The sequence below is a fragment of the Erpetoichthys calabaricus genome, chromosome 8 (assembly GCF_900747795.2).
Source record: "Erpetoichthys calabaricus chromosome 8, fErpCal1.3, whole genome shotgun sequence".
NCBI lineage: Eukaryota > Metazoa > Chordata > Cladistia > Polypteriformes > Polypteridae > Erpetoichthys > Erpetoichthys calabaricus.
Genome location: NC_041401.2, coordinates 22,702,557 through 22,729,214, shown reverse-complemented (window position 1 = coordinate 22,729,214; position 26,658 = coordinate 22,702,557). Strand labels below are relative to the sequence as shown.

Sequence of the window (26,658 nt, the reverse complement as noted above, 5' to 3'; positions counted from 1 at the left end):
AATAAACACATTTTAATTTTTCAATCATTTAACATGAAGGATAAATCCAGCCTTGTGAGACATGACAAGATTAAAATCAACCAGCATGGAACTAAACTACAGTACATCTGAAAACTGTGACCACCATGTTTATTGCAGAATAATTTAAGTGAACGCCTTTTACACATGCATCAGCCATCCCTCGTAATATAGTATCATTAACAGCAGTGTGTGAAACACCCTATGGTAATTGGGGGTCCCATTAGTGCTCTATTGCTGGCTGAATTCTTAAATTTTACTGTGGTGCTAAGGAATATTTGTTAAATTAAATGTGGAGAATGTTCTCAGTTAGGATAGGCATGTCTCAAGTAGACTAATCACATCATACATACTGTAGATAGGCAATCTGCAGACGAAACCTTGAAACTCAGACCAGTATCCTCCTGGGCTCCTGTTTATACTTTTTACCTATGAAGTTCTCTTCTTTCTTTCTTTCTTGAACTTATTATGTCTTAGCAGTAAAGAGAATTTTTTTTTAAATAGGGATCAGAGTCTAAACCAAGCAAATGTTTGTAACCAAAATTAGTCCTATTCTTTACCAAAAAGCAATTAGAAACCAAAAACTATTGTCAAGAACACTAAAGTGTGAAGTCTGTAATTTGGAAAGTCAAAATGAGCATAAATCAAAGCAAGCCACACATACGGTATTATTTATCCAATCTCGGATGACCCAAGAGGGCATGGCAATGACCTTTCATACAACAACAACAACATTTACTTATATAGCACATTTTCATACAAAAAAGTAGCTCAAAGTGCTTTACATAATTATAATATAATTGATGATGCTCACCATATACTCATGATATCTTTAAATGGCTATTTTATCAGTTAGATTAAGGTCATTGTGAAGCAATTCTCCACTCTATCACAGATCAGCACAGTGGCTCTAGCTGTTAAGGGCATGGATGGCAGAAGCAAGTTATTAAATGGTAAAGCAGAAGGTTCTCTGCAATATGAACACAGTTGGCATCAGACATCTCTACCACTTTCTGATATTCACCATCACACTCTTTAGCACCACTGAGTCCAAAGCAAGCAGAAAGTAACTGTTGCATGAGGTTTCTGTTTATATGTTTTGCCATGAAAGCCTCCTCCCCTTCTCTTGAATCTGTTATGTCTTTAGTTGTAAGGAAAAAATATTTTTTAAAAAGGGATCAGAAGATGAAACATGAATCTGAATCAAGTAAATGTCGGTCCTATCTTTTACCAAAGCCCAGTCAGAAAGCAAAAAAGTATAGGCTGAGAAAAGTAAAACAAGAAATCTGTAATTTGGAAAGTCAAAATGAACATAAAGCAGAGCACACCACACGTGAAGTATTAATGATCTAAGAGTGCATGGCAATAACCTTTTGCACAATTGATGATGCTTACCCAGTTCTCAAGGTAAGTAACCAACAATTTACAAAGAATAGCAACAAACAATTTAGCTTCAAAAACATCTATTTGACACATTTCAAATAAATATTTAAGGACTAGGATTAGATTCGGCACATGTCAACATCCTTACAGCAAAAAAGGTGCATAATAAACTAGGTAAATATGCAAAAAGGAAACCAAATCATTATGGAATTGTCCTATGGATCATCAAAGAAATGTACTCCCCTTCCCTGCTGGACAGGCTGCTGCCACTCAAGCCCCCGTCCTGCCCATGCTGTCATCACATTTAATACATTGTGTTTACCTCCAGAGATAATTATTTTTCGGTCACTCCCGTCACTCTTCATGGATTCTATCATGTTGTCTTTGGCGTCACTCCAGTACAACCGATCTCCATTTAAGTAGTCAATAGTGAGGCCAGTGGGCCAGCCGATATCATCATCCACTAGGACCAGTCGGTTTCGTCCGTCCATCCAAGCAGATTCGATTTTGGGCTGTCTGCCCCAGTCTGTCCAGTACATGGCTCTGAAAGAGGCATTTAAAAATGACTGAAGTGAAAGTAGTTATTGGTTGATAGTTTCAAGTGTATTCCACTTTGGCTAATGCTGCCTCAGGGTTTGCTCAAGAAACTCCTCAAGTTCTGAAAAGCCAGGACAGATACAGCACCATTGTATTGAGACACTCGATTTTCCTCCATGCTTGTATTCTGCTTAGCATGCAGAGTGAGTGGAGATGAGTGAACTTTTTAAACTTTTAGATAGATAATAAATGATTCAAAAGTGAATGTTAGCCCTTAACAACTGACAGGTTGGTTATTTGAAATGGACAAGTAGAACGAAAATGGGCAGCTGATTGAAAAATAGCTTTACCGCTACTAGTTATAATTAATAATAATAATAATAAATTACATTTGTATAGTGCTTTTCGGGCGGCACAGTGGCACAGTGGGTAGCGCTGCTGCCTCGCAGTTGGGAGACCTGAGAACCTGGGTTCGCTTCCTGGGTCCTCCCTGCGTGGAGTTTGCATGTTCTCCCCGTGTCTGTGTGAGTTTCCTCGGGGCACTCCGGTTTCCTTCCACAGTCCAAAGACATGCAGGTTAGGTGGATTGGTGATTCTAAATTGGCCCTAGTGTGTGCTTGGTGTGTGGGTGTGCTTGTGTGTGTCCTGCGGTGGGCTGGCACCCTGTCTGGGATTGGTTCCTGCCTTGTGCCCTGTGTTGGCTGGGATTGGATCCAGCGGACCCCCGTGACCCTGTGTTCGGATTCAGCGGGTTGGAAAATGGATGGATGGATGGATAGTGCTTTTCTCACTACTCAAAGCATTAGATAAAGAAGAACTCAATCTGAGAAACATTGTGGTGACTGGGAGAAGAAACATCAAGAAAACCAGCAGTAAAGATCAGAGTCTCACGTATCTTTCGTCAAAATTTTTTTTAAAAAAACAAAAATCAAAACCTAAAAGAATGTGTCTGTAACGTTAATAAAGAGAGCAACACCAGCCACCCAGAGACTTCTTTTAATTCATCCTCAAAGCCGGTTAAGGAATCTGTCACATCAATGGTGTCAGATTCTGCCACCTTTGCTGGGGGTACGTCCCCGGGCAACTGGCAGTGTGTCCTAACAATGGTACTCCCAAAACGGTGGTATAAAAGAAAACCAAATTAGTATTGGGAAAAACCCACAAATAACTGAAAAGCACATTCCATCAAGAAATCGATGTCAGAGTGTAATCCTGCAGCCCCAAAAACCTACACATACATAAAACAGAGCAAAATAGGGGCATAAAAACATGTAAAAAATTATTATGATTATCAATCATAAGACTACTGATTGGCCAGGATGCATTTTAGATTAGCTTCTGGTACTAACAATATAAATATTATGTAACACTCTGGATTTGTATTTTGTTTTTTAGTTTTGCTTTTGTTAGTTTTAAATTATTAGTTTTCACTGCCAGCAGCTTGCCATATTTTATGTGATTTCTGCTATGTTGATTTATTCAAAATTTATGTCATGTGCCTTTAAATGTGATTCCACCTGTGCATTTTGTGGGTGAAGCCCCCAAGGGGCGGGGCCACCATTATGACAGTCCTGCTAGCTCCTCCCTCCGCCTTTATCTATGTATAATATTTTTTGTGCATTTATTTCAATCATTTTGAATGATCTGACATTCATTTTGGAGGAGCCAGCCATAGGAAGTCAGTCAGTCAGTCAGTCATTTTCTAACCTAATCAGTCCTGAACAGGACCTAAAACCTATCCCAACTAGCATTGGGTATAAGGCAGAACCAAATCCTGGACAGGGCACTAGTTTATTGCAGCCATTTTTAAAGTTTATTTTTTATTTCACCATTTACTTTTCCAGTTGTTTCATTTTTTGGAACTTTTTGATGCCTTCTCTTAGTTTAACAATCATGTTGTTACTGTCACTAAGACAGCTTTACAGGTTGCTAGGGTGTTAGGAGTTATTTTACTTCAAGCAATTGTTCACATATTTTGTATCAATATTTGGAATCAGTTATTATTCTGACCATTATTTAGGGTTACGTATTGTTCATTTTGGTTGCCCGTATAGTTGATTTCACTATGATGGCATAAAAGGTCATCTTGGGCAACCCAGAGGGGGCTGAGTGGTCTCATGGTCTGGAACCCCTGCAGATTTTTTTTTTCTCCAGACGTCTGGGGTTTTTTTGTTTTTTCTGTCCTCCCTGGCCATCAGACCTTACTCTTATTTTATGTTAATTAGTGTTGTCTTATTTTAATTCTTACTTTGTTTTTTTTCTCGTTTTTTCATCATGTAAAGCACTTTGAGCTACATTATTTGTATGAAAATGTGCTATATAAATAAATGTTGTTGTTGTTCTCTATCCAAGCTGCAGATAAAACCCTTTTCAAGTCACGTTTCAGAAAATCTTTGTGTGGGTTGTGAGTTTGCAGGCGAAGATCCCGGCCTGTGTTTGTGGAGCTTTATGGATGCCTTAAAGCCCTTTTCGCCAAGTCTCTTCCTTATAACAGTATTCAGTAATTTAGTCAAGTGTGCTGTAATAAAGATTTCACAGAATTCCTAAACATTTTTACAATGATAATTATATTATTATATTCTATGCACTCCTCCAACCAAAAGTTCAATACTTATTTTTACTAAGGTGAGACAAGTATCTTGTATGACCAAGTTACTATGTCGTACACATGAGATATTGTCAGATACATACAGGAGAGATGCTCCTCTGATTTTTTTTTCTCAGCCTGCAGCTCAAAACTGCCCTAGTAAACTAGAAATGATCACATGAAATATTACCTCCTAATAGCATGGGGCACAGAAACAAAACATGGAAACAATATACATGCATAGATGCACCTACCCAGCTTTTGGGTTGACAATGATAGCGGCGGGCTGATCCAGCTCTGAGTATATCAACCATTTTTTGTATCTCCCGTCAAGTTTGGCTACTTCAATTCTGTTTGTTCCAGCATCAGTCCAGTAAATGTGCCTGTTGGAGAGCAGATAGACTTTAGATCAAATAGAAAAGAAAGAAGGCATAAAAACAATAACATGCCATTCAGCACAGTATCCGTGTTATTTGGCAGAATTAAAGATGTCTACAACAAATCACCCAAACAACTGCCTTTGGATAAGTTGCTTTAATAGGTTTTTGGCCCCACTCACCAGTCCTGTTAGTTTGATTCAACCTATCAAATGGCAAGTGGTGCCCCATGAGAGCTGTCATATATATATATGAGATAGATAGATAGATAGATAGATAGATAGATAGATAGATAGATAGATAGATAGATAGATAGATAGATAGATAGATAGATAGATAGATAGATAGATAGATAGATAGATAGATAGATACTTTATTAATCCCAAGGGGAAATTCACATTATATATTCACATATATACAGTGGAACCTCGGTTTGCGAGTAAATTGGTTTACGAGTATTTTGCAAGACGAACAAAAATTTTTCATAAATTTTGACTTGATAAACGAGCAAGGTCTTGCAGTACGAGTAGTATGTACTGTATACGCTGTGTCTGCTAAGCGTCATGTGATCACAACTGAGCTGATGGTTCTTCTCTCTCTCTCACTGCGGGATTGTGGGCAATTGTCTCCTATTCTCCGTCTGAGTCGGCGTGCCTCACTCATAGTCAACATCCGTACAAGCGTATACTGTTTACTACAGCATTAGTATTGTGACTGTGTGTGCGCATGTGTGTGTGGTCGCTCGTGCGCACGCGTGTGTGCTGTGACGTGCGAGTCCCTGTCTTACACACTAAAACACAAAGCTGAGTCTCAGTACTTTAGCAACACCAGGTTTATTCAGCTTGAAACAGACACAGCAGTCAGGCAGGGCCCTGCTTATTTATAATGTTCCTTGTTCCTTGTATCACCCATCGACGGCAGGTGCTTATAGCATGTCCGTGATCTTTTCGGATTCGCTTTTACGGCGAACTGCTACAGCGCTGGGAGACTGCGATTGCTTTGGGACGCTCTTCCGCGTGTCGTCCCATTGGGTGGAATCCCACAAGAGTTTAGAAACTCACTCACACCCGCCAGGATTCTTTTCAAAGGTAAAGTGCAACTTAATTTGTTTTATGTATTTTTACTTTATATTTTGTATTAATCATTTTTATATGAATAGTTTTGGGTTGTGGAACAAATCATCTGAGTTTCCATTATTTCTTATGGGGAAATTCACTTTGATATACGAGTGCTTTGGACTACGAGCACGTTTCCGGAACGAATTATGCTCGCAAACCGAGGTTCCACTGTATATATATATATATATATATATATATATAGATAAATGTTAGTGCTGAAGTCAAGTCCGCCTTTGCCAAGTCCAGGACAAGTCCAAGACTGCAACTAGTAGAGATCGAGTCTAAAAGGGGGGGTGAAGACCAAGTCTGAATAGTAGCGAGACCAAATCCAAAACCAAGTTTTAGATTAGATTAGATAATCTGTATTAATCCCTTAGGCAAATGTAGATGCATTCAGCAGCGGAAACATTAAAAAACAAGGATACAGTTTCACAGGACAAATAATGCAGCCAATCAATCAATAAATAAATAAATACAATTAAACTTAATGAGGACATCAGGTAGAAGTATTAAATTGCCTGATAACATTGGGCAGAAAAGCCCCCCAGTGGTGCTTCTTAGAGCACCATGGTAGAATTAATCTGAAGAATCATACAAATTTGTCCAAATCATTTACCCCATTTTGTTTAACAGCAGGCCCCTAACTGGCTTTAGGCAATGGAGTAAACCCCGGCTCACCTAGCAGGACCATGGAGCATGTGATCGATTAGTGCTGTGCACGGGTACAGCTAGCCAAGGAATAAAGTAAAATCAAATAATTAGGAGTCTTTAAAGTCTACTTTTTTCCCAGCCACTACATGAACCCGAATCATTGCTTTAAAACAACGGCTTGCTGTTTCAGGCATGACATATATGCAGGAAATCGGTCTTGCTGCTGTCACACTGGACTATACATCTCGATCAGCTCCAGTGCATCTTTAAAGGTTTTAGCCTGGCACCTCAAGTCTGAGTAACTACTCACCATACCAAACTGTCAAAGGACAGAGTAAATCATCATTCTCAGCTAGTAATGAGTGAAAGTGGTCTCAATTCACATACAGTATAATGAAACTGGTACTAAAATCCATTAGGCAAGCAGGCAATTGAAAAATTCTGAAAAGCAAAAGCTTTGGGGTTTTAAAGGTTATTTTGGATGAAAAACAAGGGATATTGTTTCCTAAAAGCTCATTTGCATTTCCATGTTGTCACGCATGCACGTCTGAGGATTGCCATCCAAGCTCTTCCCAGGTATGTGCTACCACCCCGAGCCAAGAGGGGGCTCTGCCGCTAACGGTCTTGTTATTTTCTTCCTCCATAGTCTTGAGGAACCGCCCAGTGAGGTCAACTGACCTCACCTCCTCTGGTCCCAGAGCTTCAAAGGGATGACCGCCTGGAAAGAGGTGTCTTTTATGACAGAGACAACCTGAGTCAGAAGACTCATTTGCAGAGCCAAACACATAGATGCCATTTGACTATTTCTCACACTATCGAGAATCTTGTCAGTAGACGTGGAGGACTGTGTTAGCACCCCAAAATATTCCTGTTTTGTAGACTTTCCTTCGCTCGGCTGATAATAGTGTTTTACCTGTGTTCTTTTCTGAAGCTGCCTAATGCATGTTATTAGTCGCACTCCAGTAAAATCAATTCTATTTATGCCTCAAATACACAGCTCCGGTGAGGCACAGTGTGTCACATACTGTGTATTTTCCTCACAAAGACTCATCAAAATGCACAACTGTGCACATTTCTCCATAGAAAAAACGCAGTACAAGGAAGGAGACAAGGGGTAGGATCATCGAACTGCAGAGGCACAGCAAAGGAAGCTGCTGCCACTATCTTGCTAATACAATTGGTGGCAATGCACCTGGCATTAGCTGTACAGAATGTGGGAGGCCCAGACTTCTCTCTTATTGATATGATTAGTTGGCACTGTACTCATGATTAGCTGAAAACACACGAGGAATCCTCAGTTGCTATGTGCCCAAATCACTGACGGGCATCATACTGCCCTTTGGCTTCAGGCTGCACAGGAAGTCCCAACAATTCTCCTCTTCATTTCCAAATGTTAGTTCAACTCACTTCCTTTTGCACATCTCTATACATATACAATATATGTATATATATATATAGTAATATGGCGCTATATAGTGCCCAACCTGACACAGACTGAGGCAGAGGCACTTGTAAAATCACCAAGATTTTTTATTTTCTCTTCAACCGTGGGGCACGTCTTCCCCGTATCCCACAGGCCCAACACAGTCCCAAAGCACTTAAACACAGCACAAACAAATCCTTCCTCTGGCACCACCACTCCTCCCAGGCAACCTCGTCCTCTTCCTCCCGATTTTGGCTCTGAGTGGTGGTTGCTGGTTCCTTTTATTGCCCTCCCGGAAGTGCTCCCGGTGTTTGCTCACCTGTTTCCAATTGCACTTCCGGGTGGGGCCGAAAATTAGACCAGCTGGGCTCAACGATCCATGCCATGCCCCCTGGTGGCCACCCCAGATCCCCACAGGGTTGTGGAGAACATCTCCCATGGAACCCTGCTGGAAACCGAGGCACCATTGTCAACCAGGGAGGCTGCCACCAAGCGTCCCAGGGGAGGTACTAAGGATCCCATGGCTGCTCCCCTGGAACATAAGCAGAAGGGGCGACTCGGCCGTGCAGGGGACCTGGTGTGCCCGCCACAATATATATAAATCCAGCGTCTGTCTGTCTGTATGTCCGTCCGCTTTTCGCGAGAGATCTACTTAACTGATTTAGATTGGGTTTTTTTCTATAATTTCCTTGAACATTCTGGTTGATTTTGCAACTTCTCTCATTGCACTAAATATCAAAGTTCGCTTGCAGTACTGATTTATTTGTGCGAATCCGAGAGGCACGCAGCGGGCCGAGGGAAGGGGGGCAGGGCTTCCTCCTCACTCACACGCCAGCCTCGGGGCATGTACCTTACCTCCACTAGTGAACAAGAGTACTACTTAACGGATTTAGATTGGGTTATTTTTCTAAAATTTGCTTGGACACCTGATTTTGCAACTTCTGTCATCACGCTAAGAATCATAGTTCGCTTGCAGGAACGATATATTCGCACTAATCCAAGACAGAGTAGAAGGAGGAAGTGTGAAGTCAGGTGTGGGGAGCCGTCCAGGGCCCTCCTCCCTGTCCTGTTTCACTTCTACGCGGGCGGAGCCACGGGGGATGTCTAGTTTTAATATAAAGAAATATGAGAAAGTGCTTATGACATATTTAATGACTGTTATGGTGATTAAAAATCATGCTCAGAAATGCAAATATGGAGAAGAGAAATTAATTGAGTTAAGGATTACACAGATGCAGCTATGTTCTGAAACAATAATTTGTTGTATTCTTTTGCCATTGTTTCACTTTGCTGTGTATATTTAATATCTAGCATAGTAATAATTGAATGATATAATTGATAATTGAATGATATCATGTCATTTGAGGAATGAATTGACTTTCCGAGAATAAGCCATTGTAGCTCCCCAAAGTTTCAGCAGTCTGTTAAGCACTCTGGGTGTTTGTGACGGACAGCCTGTATGGACATGTCGGAGGCATTGTTTTAGTGTGTAGGAGCTCCAAATATCAAAGACAGGAGTACTTAACATTATATAAACCCGTCCCCTCAGAAATGAACACTTGGATTGGAAGGAACAAATAAAATTATGACTCTGGAAGAAAACCATGTTTGAGAAGGCAGTTAACGACTTCACTACCGGTGTATCTTTTCTTTCCTGTTTGTTTAAAATTGGAGAAGATGCTTACATACAGGAACAAACCAACTGAACAGATGAATACTGGATGCTCACACTGGTCCAAGAGGTGTGTCAGGAGTTATAAAGCCACAAAAAAATGGAGGCTTGCATGCTGTGGTAAGAGTATGAGATTTGGGGTATTCTGTTATGGTCTACATAATAAAGAGTATTAAAGGGAAAACAAGGCCACCTTAGAGCCTTACTATGACAAAGCATAACACAATAGCTGCCATTTTCCATCCTGAGGAGAGGCCATCTCTCAGTTCATCCAGAGGCAATGCTGACAGAGAGACAACGGCGGACAAAGACCAATCAACATATTAAGACAGAGAGCCACCTGATAATCTAAGCATATTTAATGCTTGACATGAGTCAGGCTGTACTGGTACTTTGTCACACTTGTTGAACTCTGCTACTTATAATCCATGAATAAATAGTCAAATTCCTGTTCTGGTACTTTATGTAATTTCCTGAGGTCATAGATGTAAAACAAAGGGGGGCATGCTGAACTATAAAAGCAATCAATCCTGATGGTATGGTAAGAGATTTGGGGCATTCTGTTACAGTCTACATAATAAAGAGTCTAAAACAGGGCCACCTTGGGACTTTACCATGACAAAACATAACATAATAAACTGAACAAAGAAAGGAAAAAAATGGCTGTCTAGCCAAGACAAAATGGAGGCCTAGAATGACTTACCTCCCCACCCAATCTACAGCAATGCCGTTAGGGTTTGAAATATAGCGTAAGTTCAGATCCACTTTTTTCACTGGGTTGCTGCCACGATCATCAAATGTGGTCATGTAAGCTCGTTTGATTACCCCAAACTGTGAGCCGCGTCCTCCTACAGTCCAGTAGACAATGCCTGAAAAAATAAAACAGATCTGGTTTTCCAAGCAATCGGATGGTGCGATTATCAAAATGGCATTACCTCTGCTCTCTGTGTTTCACATCAGCAAAAATGAAGGGTTTTAAAAACGGGCCAGCAGTTGAGGGACACTTGTCTTTCATGGCTTATTTCTTCATTATTTTTTTTCTCTGTAACATATTTTTGCACGTAATGTCTCACTGCTACAGGGCTTAGGGTTTAAAGTCTGAGTGGAGTTTGCATGTTTTTTCTGTTTCAATTTGGGCTTTCTGCAGGAGCTCCAGTTTCATCCCACATCCAAAAGGTGTGTATGTGTGCAGGAATGCACTGCCTCAGTGGGACACTCTGTACTGCGAAGAATAGGAGAACAGGTAATGTATGGGTGAAAAGTTTGGTGAACATGGAAACCCTCATTCAAATCAGACCCCCAGAAGTGAAGCTGCACAGCCTGGGTTTTATTATTGCAAATTTTCGAACTTGCACTAGTAATGCAATTTATTCAAATGTAATAATTACTGATTAATTAATGGAATGTTAATATTACTATGGACTGCTGCACATTGCTTTCTTTTTTTTTAATCACTTCTGCCTCACTAACTCTCACAATATGGGTTGTGTTTCTAGTTCTCCCATTGTATGTGTGGAGTTTTTCACATTATCCCAGTGTCTGTATTTTTTTCTCTGGATATGTTAATTTTGACTAATATCCTGTATGAGTGTCGCAGGAGATGGATGGGCATCTCAGAGGGTGATTCATTTCCTGGCCAGGACACCACAGTGAATGCAGAAGGACAGCCTCTCTGACATGGTAGGAACAAGAATCTTTAGGCAAGGAGGCCAGTATGTGGGGAGGTCCAGGAATGACACCAGCATCCGGGTACTACTAGTATCCCTGGGATTCAGGTCCCCTTTGGATACCCACAGAGCATCATGGGTATTGGAGTTCAAGAATATGGCCCTGTTGGGTTCCATGGGTGCCAGTGGTAGGGCGCTGGAGGGGGATATGATCCCTACTTTGTGGGACTCCCGTCTGACCTACAGACCATGTCCTAGCCCTGGAAGTACTGCCGGATGAAAGATAAAGGAGCTGTGTCATCTTGACCAAGCAGTCAGAGTCAGGAGGAAGTGGATGAGGCTTAACGGGAGGAGTGCGAAGAAAGAGAACTGTTTTCACAGCAGTTTACCTTGGTGGTCTTTATTTCATCTGTGAAGATAACATCAGTTAATAAAAAGTAGATATATCTAAACCCGTGACTAGTTTGAGTGTGATTGTGTCTGGAGTTTGGGGCTCAGGTTACACCTGATAATGTACATCATAGGTTCATTCTAAATTGGTCCATTATTGGCATTATTGAAGGAGCAAAAGTAATGGAAGGCATTCCCACATTTGGAATATAATTTGTACCTGCTAGGTTATGTTGACAAATGTGCTTTTGAGATTTTTTTGGCAAGGAAGACAGACATTTTGAGGTAAGGGAGCAGATCTAATTATGCAACTGTTTGACTGACAACCGTCTCCCCGACATTTTGGAATGCAGGGCAGGTACTGCCATCTATCGGCAACAAAAATAATTTTAAGTGAAATCTCTATGTGCAGGGCAGGTGCTGTGAATTCTCTATGTAATAAACTTAATAAGTTATAGCGTAATGAAAATTGCATAATTAGATCTGGACCACCCTATATATGCCTAATCATGGCACCGGAGAGTTGATAAGCACACGCAAGTTAGAATGTCACTGCAGTCTGTAATGCCCTTATAAACCTACTGTGCAAACCTGTGATGAGATACTAAAGCTAGATCAGAAATGGCGATTACCCGGCATTGTCTTATGTTTCAATGTAATCAAATACAGTAAAATCTGTAACTCCAACAAAATACAAAATGGTGGCAGACAAATGTATAGTCCATGATTGTATTTGGATTATCTTACACTTGGCTAATGCTTTTATACAGGGTGGCCCATGAAAAAGTGGCCGGCCTCCACGGAGATGACTGCATTACGTGGTGAAGAGAAAAATGGTCAAATTTGGTACTCCCATTTACAGAAGATGCTGAAAGTGACCTCCGTGTGCGTCACTACATATGTACAAGGCAGGTGACATGACCTCAACCACCTATCGGCCAGCAGATGAGACGGGAATCGTCTCAGTGGAGGCGGGCCACTTTTTTGTGGGACACCCTGTATAAGGTGATTTACACGATGGGAGGCATGGTAGCACAGTGGTAGCACTGCTGCCTTACATTAAGGAGACCACAGTCCTCCATGCATGGAGTTTGCATGTTCTCCCCGTGTCTGTATGGGTTTCCTCCCACAGTACAAAGACATGCAGGTTAGGTGAACTGGTGATACTGAACTGGCCCTCTTGTGTGGTTAGGGGCTATATGTCAGTTTGCCCTGCACTGGACTGGCACCCTATCTAGTGTTTGTTCCTTCATTGTGCCCCATGATAGCTGAGATAGGGTCCAGCTCCCATGTGACCCTGGTATGGATTAGGAAGGTTAGAAAATGACATGACTTACAGAATGATTGCTTACATTTATTTTGGAGCACTGGCAGGATAAGTGATTTGCTCAGCATCACACAACTAATGGTAAATGGGAATTGAACTGGTTTTCATGTTTTTAAGATCCAGTGCCTTAGCTACTAGACCACATTAGCTGTTGTTGCAGTGTGAAATTTGGCATACAAGTTGATAAATATTTTGTTTGTTTTTATTTGTAATTTAGGCAAAGCAATATAATATTTGTATTTCATTAGTGAGAAGCATTCATGTTTACCCCCTAGGACTAAGTCAGGAGAGTGAATTTTACATCAGGGTTGGGTGAAGTGCCTCAAACAAGTTTGGCAAATGTTTCTCTGCTGGAGTCTCTTAGTCAACCTCCACAGGAAAGACAGACTGCCTAACTGGCAAGCTTCAACTTAACACATGGCTTTGGTGGTGGTGGTGTTCTCTGCCCCATTGGTCTGAAGTATGGCTGTTTGGGATTGGCTTGTATCAGAAGCCATGACGCCCTATTGGCTTTAGGGGTTGGACAGAAAATCTATAAATTTGCTTGATTTACCACCTCCACCCCCCACCCCCCACCCCCCCTCTCTGACCAACTGATGAAAGACCATCTCACACACCATGAACTGAAAAGGACAACACAATGAAGACTGCAACTCGGCAGCCATTTTGAGACAGGCATTCGGCCTGTGCTGAAGAAAGCTGACTAAAAATGATGCTTTAGCTAGAGACATTTTAAGTAACTAACAAGTCTGTGTGCTGCCTGAAACTACACATCAGCATTTATCAGGTTGTTTGGTTGCCAGTATTCACTTGTATTTTGCTTATGGTTATTATTTATGAATATTATTAATAACACATTATTTAAAGTGTAACTTAACTCCTGCTTGTCTTTTACTACACCTGATTGCCTGAGGTTATAAATGTAGAAGGGAAGGTGGGGAGAAGTTATAAAGTACAGTACCTTAGAAACAGTCAGAAAAGTCAGAGATTTGAGACATTCTGACTCAGTCTACACATTAATAATACAAAAGGGGAAAGTAGAGTAATATCGAGCTCTATCAAGACAAAACAACTGCTTAAGATAATACTTTCATCTAGAGCTTCTTACAACTCAAAATTTCAATTCAGTTTTGTTTTTTTATATGGCACTTTTCATTGAGCACATAGGTTCAAAGTGCTTGCACATATTTACAACGTATTATTGAAAGTTATAAAATCATCTGTTTATATTTATTAATGCACAAATTGCATTACAGACACAACAAATGTGAGCAAATTTCAGTAATCAACATAACTGACAATGATCAGTTTCCACATTTTTGGCATTTTTTTTTTTCTTGACAGTTTTGATAATTGAGACAGAGAAGAGAAAAACATAAAATCCAGTCAACATTATTCCTTGAGATAACACACCTCTTGGGAGTCTGCGGTCGGTCAAAAGTGTAACCTTTAATGGTTGCCATCTTTCTTCATTACAATTAGGACTCTCCTCAGGGTCACACAGCAAGATGTGGTAAGAACAACATTACAGTTCCATCTTTTAGCCACTAGGGGGCGACACAGTGACCGCAATATACAAAAATACACACATAAAAACGGAGGGACTTACTGAGGCCATCTCCTTCTGAGTCCCAGTCATAATCCAAGGCCCTGATATGGTCCTCATCATCAACGTAGTCTGAGTATTGCTCTGAAGAAAGGTTATATCTGCGGATACGGACACTATCAGGTAAAAGCATCACTGGTGGATTTCCTGTAACCAGGAGGGAAGGACGGAGAGAAATACAGAGATAAATTAGAACTTGTGTTATTAGCAGTGCAGTACAGTTGTTTAATGGTGTTTAATGGTGTTTTTGTGCTGCCTTCCTCATTTGCATGTTCTTCTCATGTCTGCATGGGTTCCCTCCAGGTGCTCTGGTTTCCTGCTATGCTCCACAAACATGCAGATTAACTAGTCAGGTGACACTAAACTAGTATTACAGTGTGTGTGTGTGTGTGTGTGTGTGTGTGTGTGTTCACCCTGTTATGGACTGGTACCCTGTCCAGGGATCATTTCTGCCTTGCGCCCTTATGCTTGCTGGGTAGACTCCTGCCCCTTGCAACCCTATTCAGGATTAGGTTGGCCTGGAAAATGGCATGGTGTGGTCATGGTATTGTTGCTATTAAACAGAATTCTCATAGAGATTCCAACACTTGTCTTGTCCTATTTTCTTTTGAAACACATACAGAAATGAGCAACAAAATTCTTTAATTAATTAAATTAATTTAATTTAATTAATTAAAATTCTTTAATTTAATATTATTTATTGTATCAGTATGCTGCTGCTGAAGAAAGTGAATTTCCCATTGGGATTAATAAAGTATCTATCTATCTATCTAAAATGCATGGAAGGCCTATGCTGTCCATTCCCCAATCCCCTGGGCCCTTCAAGGGCTCTGAAGTGGAGTTGCTCAGAAGCACTGAAATCATTTCAACACCACCTCCTTACTGAGAAGGCACATTGACATCTACAGTGGCTAAGGAGAGCAAGCCACCCCAAATCTCACTATGGAGAAGAGCAGCTGTAGCTGTATGAGATATGAGACTTGTGATACAGTCTGCTGGTTCACAACAACCTGCTGCAGATAGAGGACACATCCAAAAAAATGAACGGGATCTCTCTCTGTTCCATTCAGGACATCTTTGAGAAACATGGCATCTGCAGGGCTACAAGCATTGTGGAGGACCACTTCTGTCCCTATCTTGGTATCTTTGCCTGCCTGCCATCTGGTAGAAGGCATTGGAGCATCCTGCTGGGCAACATCTTCTACCCACAGGCTGTCAGAATTTTCAACACCAAACTGTCCACTCTGTACTGATGTGTTTCCTTTGTATTACTATCCCTCATAGCGTCTGCCATCTCTAATTTCACTTTGTGTAGTTTGTACTCAGTCCCTAATGATGTATTGTCACCTGGTGCAGCTCTTGATGATGTCAACCACATGCTGCTGAAAAATTGTAAAATAAATATAAAAAATAAAGAACAAAACACAAGAGATGATGTGGTCTCAGCATTACGTTAGAACAGGGGTTCTCAAACTCTGTCCTGGGGACCCACTGTGGCTGCAGATTTTTGTTCCAACCAGCTTCTGTTTTTAAGTGGACCCCTAGGCTAATAAAGTGAATTGTTACTTCCTAGAGTCTGTGTTTTAGGGAAAATAAAGAAATTAGAAAGCTAAGTTATATATATATTGTGACGTATGGCCAGGGCCCTTGCCTGGCTGGGACGCCCCTTCAGTATATGTTCCGGGGGTGCAAGTGTGGGTAACTCAATACATCCCCTGGGACACTAGATGGCAACCCCCCAGGATTGCAATGGTGGCTCGGACTCCCACAGGGCTTCTTGGGAGTTGGAGTTTGGTGCAGCCCTGTTGGGATATGCAGATGCCACCAGGGGGTGCTGCAGCAAGAGCTGCTGAGCCCTTATGGGCAGTGTTTTCACCACACCCAGAAGTGCAGCCAGAAATGGGCAATCAAGCCCCTGGAGCACATCCGGATGCCATATAAAAGGAGCCACCAGCCACCACTTGGCAGCCAGAGTTGGAAGGAGGGAGACAAAGCTTGATGGAGAGGAGTGGTGGAGAAAGAAGAAGACAAAGAGAATTGAGTTTGGTGCTGTGTTTGTGGGACTGTGTTGTGCCTGTGGGGACGGGGAAGGCGTTGCCCACAGGCGAAGAGATTGAAATAAAACATTTATTTGTCTTATCAGTGTGCCTCCTGTGTCTGTGTCTGCGCCTTTTGTTACTATACCGTGACCCTGTGTTCGGATTCAGCGGGTTGGAAAATGGATGGATGGATGTGTATATATATATATATATATATATATATATATATATATATATATATATATATACAGTATATATATAAAACTGCTCAAAAAAATTAAAGGAACATTTTGAAAACAAATTAGATCTCAATGGGAAAAAAAATCCTGCTGGCTATCTCTACTGATATGGACTGGTAATGTGTTAGGAACGAAAGGATGTCACATCGTTTGATAGAAATGAAAATGATCAACCTACAGGTGGCTGAATTCAAAGACACCCAAAAAATCAAAGTGAAAAAATGATGCGGCAGGAAGGCAAGTCCATTTTGCTGAAAATTCATTGCAGCAACTCCAAATCGTACTCAGTAGTTTGTATGGCCCCGCATGCTTGTATGTATGCCTTACAACGTCGGAGTTGGGGGAGGACATGCTCCTAATGAGATGACGGATGGTGTCCTGGGGGATCTCCTTCCAGATCTGGACCAGGGCATCACTGAGCTCCTGGACAGTCTGTGGTGCAACCGGATGGACCGAAACATAATGTCACACCCAGAGGTGTACTATTGGATTGAGGTCAGGTGAGTGAGTGTGGCGGCCAGTCAATGGTATCAATTCCTTTATCCTCCAGGAATGGCCTGCATACTCTCTCAACATGAGGCCGGGCATTGTCATGCACCAGTAGGAACCCAGGACCCACTGCACCAGCATAGGGTCTGACAATGGGTCCAAGGATTTCATCCTGACACCTAATGGCAGTCAAGGTGCCGTTACCTAGCCGGTAGAGGTCTGTGTGTCCCTCCATGGATGTGCCTCCCCAGACCATCAATAACCCACCACCAAACTGCTCATGCTGAACAATGTTACAGGCAGCATAACATTCTCCACGCTTCTCCAGACCCTTTCAGGTCTGTTACATGTGCTCAGGGTGAACCTGCTCTCATCTGTGAAAAGCACAGGTAGCCAGTGGTGGACCTGCCAATTCTGGTGTTCTATGGCAAATGCCAATGGAGCTCCACAGTGCCAGCCGGGCAGTGAGCACAGGGCACACTGGAGGACGTCGGGCCCTCAGACCACCCTCATGAAGTCTGTTTCTGATTGTTTGGTCAGAGACATTCACACCTGAGACCCGCTGGAGGTAATTTTGTAGGGCTCTGGCAGTTCCTTCTTGCCCAAAGGAGCAGATACCAGTGGGTCCTGCTGATGGGTTAAGAACCTTCTACGAGGGACCCTGCCCAGCTCTCCTAGAGTAACTGTCTGTCTCCTGGAATCTCCTCCATGCCCTTGAGACAGGTGCTGGGAGACACAGCAAACCTTCTGGCAATGGCACGTATTGATGTGCCAACCTGGAGAAGTTGGACTACTTGTGCCACCTCTGTAGGGTCCAGGTATCACCTTATGCCATCAGTAGTGACACTGACCGTAGCCAAATGCAAAACGAATGAAAAAACAGATGAGGAGGGAAAAATGTCAGTGGCCTCCACCTATTAAACCATTCTTGTTTTGGGGGTCGTCTCATTGTTGCCCCTGTAATGCACCTCTTGTTAATTTCATTAACACCAAAGCAACTGAAACTGATTAACAACCCCCTCTGCTACTTCATTGAGCAGATCAATATACCAGAGGTTTCATTGACCTGATGCTATACTCGGATTTAAAAGTGTTCCTTACATTTTTTTGAGCAGTATATATATATATATATATATATATATATATATATATATATATATATATATATATATATATATATATATATATATATATATATATATATATATATATATATGAACCAGCTGTGCTATCCATCTAGAATGGGCTGAAATCTGAGTAATCAATGTAGACCTCAGTATTAACATTTGCAGTGCACCACTTATTTGAATGTAGTATTTAGCAATGCACATAATAATAAAATGCATTGCATTTTCCATTCAAACACATGGCACATCACATATATACATATATACATACAGTATACTGTATATATACATATTGTGGAATATGGCCGGCCATTCATCCCGGCCAATACCCCCAAGCCGCCAGGTGGAGCCCTGCCTGCAACATAGAGGTGCCCCGAGTTCCAGCAGTGCATCATGGACAGTGGAATTTTTCATCACAGCCCTGCTGGATACCATGGGAACCTCCAGGGGATGCTGCAGGAAGACCCAGAGACTTTTGTTTCACCTATAACCCGGAAGTGCGTCTTAGTCACGGCGACAGAGCGAATGACACACTTCCGGGTTGAAGAAAAGGCGCTTTTATCTGACCCGGGAGTGTTCACGGTCACATGGACAGAGAGAGAGAAACGCTTCCGGGTCACGGACTATATAAAGGACTGTGAGAGACCAGAGCGTTGAGCTGAGCTGGGTGGAAGGGTGGCAACGCGTCTGGGAGTGGAGGATTGTGATTATTTGATTATTGATTTATTAAGTATTGTGGAGAGGAGGGTGCTTTGTGCACTTTATTATTATAATAAACCATTATTTGGACTTTTATCTGGTGTCTGACGTCTGGTCTGAGGGTTCAAGGGGTCAACAGTGCCTCTATTTGTCACAATATATACACACACACATATATATATATATATATATACTAAAATATACTAAGTAGTTATATGGGAATAATGTCTTTTTTTCTCTTTAACAGGATTTTCATCTTGATTTTCATTCTACTTTTCCAGGTATTTTAATTGTTTAATGAATCCATTATTTACTAATTAGCGGGTCTGACACTGAAATAGTTGCAGCCTTTCATAAGTCAGTGTTGTTTGCATGGCTGACTGCTTTGCTCATTTTTAACTGTCATTATTATTAAGATACAACAAAGGGAGCAAACTGCACAGAGACAGGATAAAACATAATGAAATCAACAAATGAGAGTAAAGCATTTCAATCTCTAGCAAAAACAGAAATATTTCTAAATGTCTTATAAATGTAAAAATCACGCTGCTGTGCCTTTCTGAATGTAGTATAAGAGAAGAGGAAAAAAAATACCAGCTAATTAAATAAGTGTTATCAGTTGTTATCACTAATTATCCATCCATCCATTTTCCAACCCGCTGAATCCGAACACAGGGTCACAGGGGACTGCTGGAGCCAATCCCAGCCAACACAGGGCACAAGGCAGGAACCAATCCCGGGCAGGGTGCCAACCCACCACAGGACACGCACAAACACACCCACACACCAAGCACACACTAGGGCCAATTTAGAATCGCCAATCCACCTAACCAGCATGTCTTTGGACTGTGGGAGGAAACCCACGCAGACACGGGGAGAACATGCAAACTCCACGCAGGGAGGACCCGGGAAGCGAACCCGGGTCCCCAGGTCTCCCAACTGCGAGGCAGCAGCGCTACCCACTGCGCCACCGTGCCGCCCATCACTAATTATCACTAAACAAAAACCTGGAACCACAGTGGACCCCCAGGACCGACTTTGAGAACCCCTGCGTTTAGAACATCCTTTTGAGTCTCGTCTGTTTTGCTTACCAGTGGCAGCGCATTCAGTGCCATGTTGTTCACCTACGGATCGAAACCCTTCTGAACAGAAGCACTCATAGCTGCCTTTGGAGTTCTTGCAGTCTTGAGGACATGTTCCATAGATCTCACATTCATTGATATCTGGGAGAAGCAGAAGAAACAGAAATGTCAGAAAGGTATTAGGTGCAGGGCTTGGGTTCCATTACACAATCTTTTTCAGCATAATGAATTGAATTGATTTACAGTTCTGTGTTTTATTTTATTTCACGTAATTTCAAGAAAGGCCTCCCGGTTCAAGAAGCTGATTAAGAAGGCAGGCTAAGTTATTGGGATCACAATGGACCCCCTGGAGGTAGTAGCTGTTATGGACTTAGGAGTCCCAAAAAGCACTTCCAAAAAAGGGGGAAAAAACATCAAACCTGGCTAGTAAGAAGGGCAAACACGCAACTATATAACTTTTTAAAAATAAGAGGTTTCATTTCTATAAACAGTAAAGCCCTATAGAACACCAAGACATAATGAATTTGAGTAGACAATAAGGCAACCCCAAGCAAACACAGTCCGAAAAATCACAAATTTAAAGCCAAGTCAAAACCCAAGGCAGAAGGTCAAAAATCCAGAATTATCAAAAGCACAGTAGAAACACAGACACACCAAAACTTCCAAGTGCATTCAAAATGAACCGCCAGGAACTGTGGAAGACCCTCTGGATTTATAGCCAGAAGGGCAGTTCCTGGCAGTGATTGGCAGATGGCCCTGCCTCTTGGGACACAAGCTGCAAAACACATGGAACAAAACACGAGCAGTTTATAGACAATATCACAAACAAAGAATAATACACATAATCAAAAAAGCAACATTAACATAAGTAAATGGCACAAAAATTAACAAATAAATTACATAAACTAGAAACCCAGCCAGGGAGCTGAAACATCACAATAGCAGAGGAAAGGATGAAGATGAAACTGACTGCCATTATGAACAAAGCTGCACATTCTCTCTAATACACTAACACTGAGGACTTTCAGCAGAAGTGTATCAAGAAACGCTATATCACGCTATATAGCTTCATATCCTCAGCAATAGAGGTAGTCGTCAACTTATGACCTATGCCTCTCTCGGCCATTTGACTTATAACCACTAAAGTGACTCACAGGCAAACATTAGTTTTCACCACACCAGTTCCGTATGTCGTGACACATTCATCTCAATCTCAGTTTATTACTTGCAGCAGTTTCAACTACGTTCAGTTACATTTGTCTTACAAGTACAGAAAAAAGGCAATTGATCTTGACACAAAAATGGATGTAATTAAGCAGTATGAGGGAGGAAAGAAAGAGAATGTGATCACATGTGACTTTAAGCTGTAAACCGGAGTTCATCACACGTACTGTACTGCTGCGCTTTGGCTTTGAATCCGGTTAACTTCTGAAGCTTCTGCGTTGTGACTCACAATGTGCCACTTCAAGCAAACCGCCACAAAGGATTAATAAAACTACACTGAAATCCTTTATCTGTTAATGTTAATTATTAACATGCGGAAATGTTAAAACAGAAAACATATGAGTGCTCAAGCCCTGCTGGTACAATTCCTCCTGTCACATTTAACACTGGAAGAGGCTCACACTGATAACGTCACATAATGCAGAAAAAGAAAGGATTCGTGAAGCTGTTAAAGGTTCTGCACCCATGTGAGCAGCAGTAATAACAAAACAAAATAATGATATAAAATCTACACAATGTGCTAGGAAGGATGATAAAAAAGATATAAAACAAATACAGCAATCCCTCCTCCATCGCGGGGGTTGCGTTCCAGAGCCACCCGCATAATAAGAAAATCCGCGAAGTAGAAACCATATGTTTATATGGTTATTTTTATATTGTCATGCTTGGGTCACAGATTTGCGCAGAAACACAGGAGGTTGTAGAGAGACAGGAACGTTATTCAAACACTGCAAACAAACATTTGTCTCTTTTTCAAAAGTTTAAACTGTGCTCCATGACAAGACAGAGATGACAGTTCTGTCTCACAATTAAAAGAATGCAAACATATCTTCCTCTTCAAAGGAGTGCACGTCAGGAGCAGAGTCTGTCAGAAAGACAGAGGAAAGCAAACAAATCAATAGGGCTGTTTGGCTTTTAAGTATGCGAAGCACCGCGGCACAAAGCTGTTGAAGGCGGCAGCTCACACCCCCTCCGTCAGGAGCAGAGAGAGAGAGAGAGAGAGAGAGAGACAGAGTTTGTTTTTCAATCAAAAATCAATACGTGCCCTTCGAGCTTTGAAGTATGCGAAGCACTGTGCAGCATGTCGTTTCAGGAAGCAGCTGCACAAAAGATAGCAACGTGAAGATAATCTTTCAGCATTTTTAGACGAGCGTCCTTATCGTCTAGGTGTGCGAACAGCCTCCCTGCTCAATCCCCCTACGTCAGGATCAGAGAAAGTCAGCGCAAGAGAGACAGAAAAGTAAGCCGGGTAGCTTCTCAGCCATCTGCCAATAGCGTCCCTTGTATGAAATCAACTGGGCAAACCAACTGAGGAAGCATGTACCAGAAATTAAAAGACTCATTGTCCGCAGAAATCCGCGAACCAGCAAAAAATTCGCGATATATATTTAAATATGCTTACATATAAAATCTGCGATGGAGTGAAGCCGCGAAAGGCGAAGCGCGATATAGCGAGGGATTACTGTAATACGATTTGAGGGACTTATTATACAGCATTATGGTAAGGTTTGAATACATATACTGGTGCATCTTACATCCAGATTGACTTACGACTGGTCTGTTGGAACTGAACATGGTTGTAAGTGGACATCTCTCTGTACACCTTGTAGCATGTGGCCGGGGCCCTTGCCCTGCTGGGATACCTACATGCTTGGAGGACCAGGGGAGCAAGCATGGCCAGAGCGTTACCTCTGATGGCAGCCCCCCTGGGTTGCAGCGGTGCCTTGGACTCCTGCAGGGCTACATGGGAGTTAGAGTTTGGTTAAGTCCTGTTGGGATCTACAGGTGCCTCCAAGGGGGTGCTGCAGCAGGATCTGCTGAGCCCTTTGTGGAAGTTCTTCCACCACACCGGGAAGTGCTGCTGGAAATGAGTCATCAGTATAAAAGGAGCCAGCAGCCACTACTCGGGGAGCCAGAGTCGGGAGGAGGGAGACAAAGAAAAAGAGGAAAAGAAGAAGAGAAAGAGAGTTGTGTTTGTGGTAGTAGTTGTGCTGGGAACTGTGCTGTACTTGTGGGAAAAAGGTAAAAGGAAAATAAAAAACAATGTGTGTGCCTTGAACTTGTGTCTCACTCTTGTCTATGTCGGATTGAGGTGGCAGTGCCAGCCTGGGTGGTCCACAGCCTTTAGTTAGACTTTATTAACCCAGAGGGAAATTTGTTTGCAGCAGGAAAGTACAAAAACAGAAGATGTTGTTACAGAGATCCAATACTTAAACAACGATACAACATTTGACAGCCAATGTTATTGTATAAACACACACTCAAGATCAATGCAAAGAAGAATAATTACTTTCAACAGTACACAAAATAATAATGCAGAATTAAACATTTACAGTAGCAGCATCACTACAAGTAACATAACTTAAAATACTTATATATGAAGAAATAAAAGAGTTCTTAAACCTGTTCCTCTTTACCTTTATAGTGCCTCACTAGGACTGCTCTCTTATTACTAACCAAGTCAGAAGTTTTCTTCTTTTTGCAATTCTTGTTTGCATTTGATCAGGTTGTTGTTTGCTTTAATATTTCTTGAGCTTATGTGCATCGAGAAGTAAAGCAAAACAACACCTTTTATTGGCTAACTAAAAAGATTACAATATGCAAGCTCTCATACCAACTCATGCAAAAAGTAATCAACTTGGGACAAATCTATCTATCTATCTATCTATCTATCTATCTATCTATCTATCTATCTATCTATCTATCTATCTATCTATCTATCTATCTATCTATCTATAGCCTTTTTTTTTTTTGTTCTTTATTTCACCTTATACAATTTCTTGTACTAGGAATTTGTTAGTTTTTGCATACCCTTTGGGGTCAGAGCGCAGGATCAGCCATTGTACAGCGCCCCTGGAGCAATTGAAGGTTAAGGGCCTTGCTCAAGGGCCCAGCAGAGTAGGGTCTCTTTTGGCAGTGACGGGGATTCGAATCGGCAACCTTTGGGATGCCAGCGCAGATCTATCTATCTATCTATCTATCTATCTATCTATCTATCTATCTATCTATCTATCTATCTATCTATCTATCTATCTATCTATCTATCTATCTATCTATCTATCTATCTATCTATCTATCTATCTATCTATCTATCTATCTATCTAATTGAAAAATACTACTGTGCATTTGGTCTGACAGAACTTGTTGCAGATATTTTAAAAATAAAGTAGGCAGCAACTGGTAATAAAAACTCAGAGGCTGCATTCACAAGATTAGAGATATTTCTACCAAATGGGCCAGAATATTATAGTCGCTTCAGCTTTGTACTTAGATGCCCTCCCATGCCCATTAATGGTGTAGGATGGGGGCAATCAGTGTTTAGAGATGTAAAGATTTCTCCATCAGAGTGGTGGAATCTACAGCTAGGGCTATTTTTATGGGTGAGTAAAAACACTCTAGTAGTAGGAGAGTAAGTTACTTCCATTATTGTGAGCAGAATCTCATGGTAAACATGATTCCAGTTATGTAAAGGAAGTTCGGAGTGATGCAATATTAAAGGAATGTTCCACCTCAAAATTATATTTTTTTTATATGTTACTTACTTAATGCAGTTTTCAGTGATGGCTGAGAATTTTTTTAATCTCATTTCTTCAAGCAGAACAAGAGAAAAAATCGTATGATATAAAGGAGCCTAAAGGTAACCTGTGCTGCACAATGGCAAACAATGTGAAAAACATCCATAGAAAAAAAGGACAAAACTCTCATGTTACTCTTGTCACATAATGCACATGTCTGTTATTCAATCGTATGCTCACATTGTTTGCATAAAATATAATTAATAGTTACTTCCACAAAATGCAGCATATATCATAAACAGAAAAACACATGTTCACAATTTTGGGGTTTTGAATTGAAGACAGGACTCTCATACAATGTATGGGGGCAGAGGCGTAGGGGATCTAAGATTAGGGGTATTTGTAAGGTTGCAAAATCAATTTTTATTTACTGGTGAGGAAAGGGACTACAATTAACAGTGAAGTAGAGTTAGTTCTTTGCATGTCAAGGAGGAGCCCAGATGCGGTGCCTTAAAAGTGATAAGACACAAAAATTCATTTTTAATAGAAATTGGGAGATGAAGCATAATCAGAAACTGAGAGAACATCCGTAACCAAGGATCATGTCAGCAATTCATCTCCACCACATTGCATTGCTAGGGCTGGCTCACTAACCATCACAGGAGTTTCTGTCGCTTTCACTGGGTGAATATCCAGGCCGGCATGAACATAAGAAGCCGCCCTCACTGAGGTTGGTGCAGTTCTGCTCACAGATGTTCTCATGACAGGAGCGTCCTGTGCCAAGATCTAAGGAGAGAAGAAAAGACTCAGGTGAGAGTGAAGCAAGCACTGATGAGGATCTCATTAGCAGTTAACTTCTCACATCAGGCTCAACAGCAAGCAATTTGAATATAAAAAGCCAGTTTAGGTGATTTTCGTTTTAAGGTTAACAAACTTTAGAGGACATTTTTGATGCAATGCAGGTCGGTGTGGCGACAGGGTTGGACAGCCCTGTTACTTACTGCAGCCAAGTTCGTCGGAGTGATCTCCACAGTCATCGTAGTTGTCGCACACATACTGCAGAAGAACACAATGAGTGTTGGTGCACTTGAACTCCTCTGTAGTGCAGGGACCCTGGGTTGGTGCTTTACCTGGGTAGACAATGTGAGGTTAGAGGTTAGGAAGACTTCATAGGTATTACTTTTTAGCACTGTGCTTTCTAAAAAAGTGTTCAATATAAGGATATGCAGTATATATGCATGCAGTGGCTATAAAAAGTATTCACCCCCTTGGAAACTCATTGAGACCTGTGCCCAGAGACTCAAGGCTGGAATTGTTGGAAAAGATCACTCTGCTAGATACTGACTTGAAGGAAGTGAATACGTACAGTATGGGATCAGTGATTTTATGTATTACACTAGCTGTGTAAGTCCGTGCTGTAAAAAGCCCAGGGTCCTAGAAACTATTGAAATTGTCAGAAAAAAAACTGAAATGTAGAGATGTCAGGTA

The 26,658-nt window shown here is 41.4% G+C and overlaps 1 protein-coding gene across 1 annotated transcript in view; it reads right to left on the bottom strand.

The window, feature by feature from the left end:
- The window catches only part of lrp2a (low density lipoprotein receptor-related protein 2a), a 357,969-nt gene that overhangs the window by 36,754 nt on the left and 294,557 nt on the right, over positions 1-26,658 (bottom strand). The window contains 7 exon segments of the mRNA XM_051930710.1: positions 1,724-1,944; positions 4,780-4,908; positions 10,470-10,635; positions 14,760-14,903; positions 20,441-20,572; positions 25,825-25,956; positions 26,172-26,300. Coding sequence (XP_051786670.1) covers positions 1,724-1,944; positions 4,780-4,908; positions 10,470-10,635; positions 14,760-14,903; positions 20,441-20,572; positions 25,825-25,956; positions 26,172-26,300 — 1,053 coding nt within the window.